Genomic DNA, 7,607 nt, shown 5'->3' with positions numbered 1-7,607 from the left:
TAGTTTAGATCCTATCATTACCATTTGCTAGGTACCCCTCAACTTTTGCTAATTGACTAACCTCCCTTTATCAGGGATTATACAGGTCAATAATTGTGGAAGTATTTCATCTAACATCTAGTTGACTTAATCTGTAAGCAGTGATTTCTCTCCGCTGTGTATTTTGCACTGTTTTCTGATGATTAAAGACACAGTTTTTTGAACATTTACCATGGCCAGATTAAAAAAAAAATTTTTTTAACATCTGAAGACTTAAAAACATTGGAAATACTTTTTTCAAGTCTCAGAATTGGGAGCTGGCTATTAAAAACTATGCGAAGGTTTTAAGGTTCGTGGCTAGTTCGTGGCTGCTATTGAGAAAGCGGATACATCCAGAGTGCAGCCTATAGCCTTAAGTTGTGTGCTGAGTGTTGGTGCTCGTAAGCTGAAGATGTCAGATGGGCAGGGGGCGATTGACAGTTGCTTGGAGGCTCTTGAAATGGACCCTTCAAATACTAAAGCACTATACCGAAAAAGCTCAAGGATGGCTAGGATTGAAAGAATATGATCAAGCATTGGCTGATCTTAAGAAGGCACAGAAGATAGCCCCAGGAAATAAAGCTATCCAGGCTGAATTGCTTAAAGTCAAAAAAAAAAAATGATAAAGGCACACAAAGATAAAGAGAAGGCTGTGTATGCAGAAATGTTTGCTTAATAATGATTAAACTCTTTAACTATTATACATTGGTTATATAAAGGACAATGTCTATTACTGTCTACACGATCCCTGATGTGTTTCCTTTGATCTTTGTCATTGTTTACATAGCAGTGCTGACATAGGTTCCTTCTTAATAAAGAGTTAAAAAAATAAAAAGAAGGGCTGGTGAGATGGCTCAGCGGGTAAGAGCACCGACTGCTCTTGCAAAGGTCCGGAGTTCAAATCCCAGCAACCATATGGTGGCTCACAACCATCCATAACAAGATCTGATGCCCTCTTCTGGAGAGTCTGAAGTCAGCTACAGTGTAATTACATATAATAAATAAATCTTTTTTAAAAAGTTTAAAAAAATAAAAAATAAAACGAAAAGAAAAAAGAAATGTTGATCTTCTAGCTGAACATCAGCTTAAATAGGTCTAGGTTTTAACCATGTAGTTTCTTGTTGAATAAGGTTAGAAATTTGAAAGCTAGTAAGCTTGTCAATGAACCTAAAATACCTGTTTTAGGGTTGGGAATAAAATTTAATACACAGAAAAAAAAGATATTTTTGGAACCTATCTTTAAAAGCATATATATGCATGGAAGTCAAGAACAAAGAGAGATTGAATCAAGATGGAAAAATGTATTTTTGTTTTCCATGTATTAAAAGGAAATAAATGGTTTTTTGTTTCTTTTGTTTTTGTTTTTTTGAGACAGGGTCTCACTATGTAGCTTTGGCTGTCATGTTAGATAGATAGATAGATAGATAGATAGATAGATAGATAGATAGATAGATAGATAGATGGATCATTCTTGTATTGATGATGTTAATAAGATCTTGCTAGCATCGTTTTGTTTTGTTTTGTTTTGTTTTATTCTTCTTGGTGTTGTTTGTTCTTGAGAAAAGGTTTCTCTATGTATTCCTGACTGTCCTGAAATTCACTCTGAGATCAGGATGGCCTCGAACCCAGAGATGCACCTTTCTCTGCCTCCCAAATTGAGTGCTGGAACTAAAGGTGTGCACCAGTACACCCAGCAATGTCAGCGGTTTTTAAGACCTTTTTTTCCAAAGTCAAGTCACTGGGGGCTAGAGAGTATTCATTCTCAAAACCCAAAGAGGGAAATAACCACAGGTTTGCACACAGCTCAAGGTGAAAATCCACTCTCCCATTCCATCTTGATTAATAGATCCACAGAAAAACTGGACAACTATTCTCAAAGTCCTTGGAAAGGCAGAATTACCAAAATGTGTTACATGTAAGAAAATGTTTATTTTTCCAAATAAGGGTAATTGTAATTGTACTCAGATTTTTCAGCCTTTCTACCGACTTAACTTTGTATTTCTAAGGTAACACAGCCATCTAGTGGAAAGAACTTTAATAGCAGATTCTCTTACTATAGGGATTTAACACAGGCTGAATGCATTCTTATTTCGCTACTTGACATACGATTGTAAAACCCGAATCTTTGTGATGTGGTGTCGTGTAATTGGTTGATTCTCTTGAGATATGGTCTACATAGCCCAGAATGACCTTGAACAAACATGCTAATAACGTTGACCTTCAACCTCTGATTCTCTAGCCTCCACCTCCCCAGTGCTGAGACTATAAGTTGCTCCACCACACATGGTTTCAAGCAAGTTCATTGAATTGAACCAAAGGCTTCATGCATGTCAAGTACATATTCCACCAACTGCGCTACATTCTCAATCCCAGCATAATGCTGTTTTGTCTCCTTTAGCATTTCATTAAACACAAGAAAAGTACGCATTTGTGTTGCCTGACACTTCCAGACACAAATTTCACAAACTATTTGGTGCATAGACGCCATTCAAAACCAGGTCATATTACCACGATCTGGAAATGGTAATATCTGCATCCTAGGTTTGAAATTGACTTTTTCTGTGTCCGAAATTGAAGGCATTCCTCCCATAGCCTTAAGACCAGCCTACTTTTGTGACTGACGAAAAAGATAAAAACATCCCAGACAGCTTTTATAACAAGAGGTGGTGGTCATGCTACAGAGCAAAGCTCGCATGAGGCCAGAAGTTAGAGGAGATCGGGCCCAGCATGCTGCAGTTGTGGGCACTGCACGAGTCAACCTGAGTTTCTATGTCTTTGTAAATGAAGTGGTGCTGGTTAGTAATTTAGTCCCTATTGCCCAAGGAAGGTGGTGCCTTTCTGGAGTTTTGCCGTTGAAATGGATTAAGTTTGTGCATTTTACTGATCCCTCATGCATGTTGCGTAAGTATATCATCTGTTTCTCCCACATCACCATGGCTACTGCAAAGGTTTTGAGCTGTTTACCACTCTCTTCTAGTGACATTTCTAAGAACTGATTGTTTTCTTATAACGATCGACCATCTTCCAAGTGCACTGCCTCTGATAATGAGTGAGGAAACCCGTCGTTGGCTTCACGTGTTTCTCTCCCAATACAATCGACAGTGTTCTTTACAAACAGTCCACAGCCAGAGCCCACTGTCCTTATTCTCTGGAATGGACTAAACACATTTCCTCCCTCTTCATCTCACCAGGCTCTAATTAATGCATTTCCACACTTGCTTTGCTAACTCTAGCCTGAGTTGTTGATGTTTCTCCTCCCTAAAGTGTTTAGACTTTGATCAAGATTCCCAGAGTGAACACTGTGTATGTGTGTCATTGTCTTTGTGTCTTAGACTGGAAGATAGAAATGTTCATTTAAAATGTTACCTACCTACCTTTACTCCCAACACTGGAGGCAGAAGCGGGCTGATCTCTGTGAGTTCAAGACTAGCCTGGTCTACAGAGGGAAATCCTGAGAAATCCTGCAGAGGGTTTCTGAGAAATTCTGTCTCAGAAAAGAAAAAGGAAAAGAAAAGAAAGAAAGTTACATAGTTACCTAGGTTGAAAGTAGAAAAAACAACAACAACAACAAAACTTGCTTAAGGAGTGAACAGTTGGTTCTGGTTCTCGAGATACAGTCCATCATGACAGGGAAATCAAGACATCAGGAGTGTGGAGCAGATGATCATACACATCCACAGTCAAGAAGAAGCAATGAATGTGTCTTAGTGTTCAACTCACTTTCCCCATTTTATATAATCTACCATCCCCTGCCCCAAAGTCGTCCCACCTACAATCAAGATCCCTATCCCAACTAATCTAACCAATATAACCTGCCCCCCACAGGTAAGCCCCGGGGGCCCTTCTCCCCAGTGGTTCTAAATTCTGTCAAATTAACATTATGACAATTGACAATGAACATGATGGCACATAACGTTTTGAGAACGTTTTGGCGCCTTCAGTTTCAACCTTTCAAACACACAGAATGCTTGAGATGTTGAGAGTCAATAGGAGTCATAACTTATTACCATCAAAGCCAGCTCTAAGCCTAGGGATCCTTGGAACAGAGCCAAGAGAAAGTGATTGTGGTTGGGTCCGGATCCGGTCAGGCAGGCAGACCAGCAGCAACTCCTTGCTCATTTTCTCCACCTCAATCTCTAGGTATGATTGTTGCCTCCTCATCTTTTTCTCTTCTCTTCGTTTCCCCGCCTCTCTTTGTCGGGGGTACACATATGTGTGCATCCATGCTTGCATGACAGAGGACTTGCAAGAACACTAAAAGCCCTAGATTGATGTCAGATGTCTGTTTCCAACTTACTTTTTTGAGACAGACCCACTCAATCAATCCCAGAGCTCACCCATTTGGCTAGTTTTGCTAGCCAGCTGCCTCCGGAGATCCTTGTCCTGTTTTCTGTGGCTACCACTGCTTAATTTCAATTTTTTTAATTGAAGGGTAAGACCATGCTCAGTATTAAATTAAGAACGGCACCCGTGGTGAACAGTTAAGCATTTACTGAATGGCTGTCATAACTAGTTTTAGTCCAAATGTGTGCCCATATTTTACCATCTGTAGAAACGAGAGATGTAAACACAATCCAATATTTTATACTGATGGCTCTAATATGGTAGCATTTGCGATGTTTGTAAACATCACAAGAACAGACATGGGAGCCAGAATTTATGCTCAGAATTGTATGAATCATGCCCGAGGACTCCAGATTTGTTGCTCTACAGCAGAGGCACCGAGGGAAGGGATTTCAGGTTGAATAAGATGAGCGGTAACCTCAATTTTGTGTGGAACATTCTCTGGGACACTGAGTGGAAATGAGTGACTTCCTATTGCAGTAAGAGCTTTTGTAAAAGTCACAAAGGGTGCATATTTGATGTACGTGGGGAAGTTTGACAGCATAATGTCAGTGGTGTATCTCACCCACTCAAATTCCAGTGAAATGCCTTCACTCAAAGCCACAGAGAGGAACCGATAGATCCCATCAATGACACATGCTGTAGCTAAATGCATTGCAGGTATAGACGACTGTGGTTTGCTAGGCTACCTCGAAGTTAAAGCACAGTCACAGGACCTCCATGCTTAGAGGGAATCAAACCTGGCTGCTCTCTGGGTCTCTCTCCTCTGGCTCTGCATTCCGTTAAAGTCTTTGTTTCTCTAGCCCTGCCATGGTAGCCTCTCCTGGGGGCTCTCCTTGGAGTATGGCAGTATTGGTGCCTCTTGGAATGAGCTCAGTGCTTGTTCTGCTTTCTAGAGCCTTTCCACGATGCCCCTTTTTCTCAGAGGGTTATGTTCACCAGGGACTCTATACCGGCCATCTTGCCACCGCACCCCAGAGTGGGAGGGGGGAACTGTACTTTACGTCATCGTTAAAGGATCCTGTTAGCATCGATTAATCTCTTTTCTGCCATGAATATCCTTTCTGCGGTTACTTTTCCTGCCTCGTTAAACTCAAAGGCAGCCTCACCAATAGAAACCTGAAGTCTTTAGATTCTTCCCTAAGCTACATTCCATCTTTACCTGCCCCAACCTGACAGTTCTAGAATATGTTCACTGAGCCGGGCGGTGGTGACGCACGCCTTTAATCCCAGCACTTGGGAGGCAGAGGCAGGTGGATTTCTGAGTTCGAGGCCAGCCTGGTCTACAAAGTGAGTTCCAGGACAGCCAGGACTACACAGAGAAACCCTGTCTCGACCCCCCCCCCCCCAAAAAAAAGAATATGTTCACTGAGAGACACTGTCTCTCAGTTTCTCTAGCCAGACTTTCCAGATTGAGGACTCCTCATGGGTACCCATGGGTATCTCCCCAACTCCAAAGGCTTTCTTTCTACCGCAGTTGTATTTGATGGAATATGATGATTGTGCCTAACAGTAAGCACTCAGTAAAAATGCAGGTTACAGAGTTCAAACTCTAGCCATACCACACAGCTGACGCTCTGTTTACGATCAACCTGCCAGACCACTCCAACTTGACTTTCCTCACCTATAAAATGGGGATAATAATGTCAATGCAAAGAAAATGGTGTTGCTGAAAAATAGCTTCCACTGAATGAATGAACCAATGAAAGACGTGTCACGGGACCTTCTTTTGCTTCGGAAGGATTCTCATGAGACCCGACATCTTAGACTCAACAGAAATATCAGCTTATTAACTCAGGAACTTGAGTTTCTCCTGAGGAAGGATCATTGAGTCTTCTTCCTGCCTTCTCTCTTGCCAGGCAGGTAGGTGTCTTAACCAACTAAGGCCTGGAACTATTCCACCTTCCCTTATAATGGATTTTTTTCTGTCCCTGGGTGATGCAGATATAGGCCAGATTAGGCCAGACTAGAAGTAGAAGGCAGGTTTATTAAGAAGCATCTCTCGGGTGGAGGTCAGTGAAGTCATGCATCTAGGCTAAAGCAAGAGAGTTTTTTCATAGAGCATGGGTAAGGAGAGAGGACCTACCAGCTAGGAGCTGTGACTGTGTTCATAACATGGACAAAAACTGAGTCCCCGGGCAGGCACTCTTGGGTGGGTTGCCAGAAATGTGGAAATGAGGAATGATGACAGGTTAGCCTGGAGTTTTCTCCGAGCCAAGTAGGCAGGAAGTTTTCTCTGTGCAAGTGGGGCTAGGGGAAGCAGGGCAGGTGGGGTTTCCTAGCTTGTGCAGGGAAGCAGGGGTTCCAGCCTAACTTCTTAATACCTCTTCTGGTGACCCCATTATCTCTGGGACCCTGACTCTCTACTTTCAAAAATAACTCAATAATATGTCAAATATCGAAGCATGTCCAATCTTGAAACTATAAAGGTACAACTACATAAAAGAATTTAGGTGCCGGGCACTGGTGGCGCATGCCTTTAATCCCAGCACTTGGGAGGCAGAGGCAGACGGATTTCTGAGTTTGAGGCCAGCCTGGTCTACAAAGTGAGTTCCAGGACAGCTAGGGCTATACAGAGAAACCCTGTCTCGAAAAACAAAAAACGAAAAACCAAAAACAAACAAAAAAAGAATTTAGGTAACTTAAGTTATATAATCATGGAGTCAGAGTAGACAGTGATATCCATGTGAGGATTCCGAATTATTTTATGATTTTTAGAAGATGGTATAGACTTATCAACTCTCACTCTCTGCCACCATCTAAAGCTGCTATTCCTTTCTCTGAATAATCCCACGTGGTCAACGGTGAAATCTCCCAAGACATGTTTCTCCTTCGAAAGTGATGCTTTTCTTTGGCTATTTGCAATTCCCTTGACAAAGTGTGTTATATTACAGCCTCACCGTCAGGAATGAGGAAAGAGGAGACTCTTCGGGGAGATCCCCACATACCACCAAAATGGAGAGCATCCAGGTCCTAGAGGAATGGTGAGTGTCGGGCAAAGAGAGTCATTTCTGTGTTTAAACGCCATGTGTGTCCACTCAGTGCCCAAGCATCATCTCTGTGGTCCTCTCGCAAATGGTTCTGTGATATGAAAAGCAACTCAGCCTGGAAGATCTCTTCTGTGGCTGCAATGACTTTTTAACTAGGTTTCCAAGCTGGTACATTGTCTAAGTTGATCTTTCTCTGTTAGTAAATAAAGATTATTGCATGAACTATCACAGAAAAGTCTTGACTTTTACCCTTGT

General features: G+C 41.9%; 1 protein-coding gene and 1 pseudogene across 3 annotated transcripts in view; both read left to right on the top strand.

Moving 5' to 3' along the window:
* The window catches only part of LOC110338154, a 2,932-nt pseudogene extending 2,238 nt beyond the window's left edge, over positions 1-694 (top strand).
* Positions 1-7,607, top strand: part of Rgs17 (regulator of G protein signaling 17) — an 87,013-nt gene that overhangs the window by 71,059 nt on the left and 8,347 nt on the right. For all 3 annotated transcript variants that reach the window (XM_021221406.2, XM_029533023.1, XM_021221407.1), the window contains one exon: positions 7,257-7,346. In XM_021221406.2, the coding sequence (XP_021077065.1) occupies positions 7,257-7,346 (90 nt within the window). The remainder of the gene's footprint in view (positions 1-7,256; positions 7,347-7,607) is intronic.

The sequence above is a fragment of the Mus pahari genome, chromosome 21 (genome assembly GCF_900095145.1).
Source record: "Mus pahari chromosome 21, PAHARI_EIJ_v1.1, whole genome shotgun sequence".
Taxonomy (NCBI): domain Eukaryota; kingdom Metazoa; phylum Chordata; class Mammalia; order Rodentia; family Muridae; genus Mus; species Mus pahari.
Note: the sequence above shows the minus strand (reverse complement) of the source record. Positions and strands in the feature narration are given on the sequence as shown.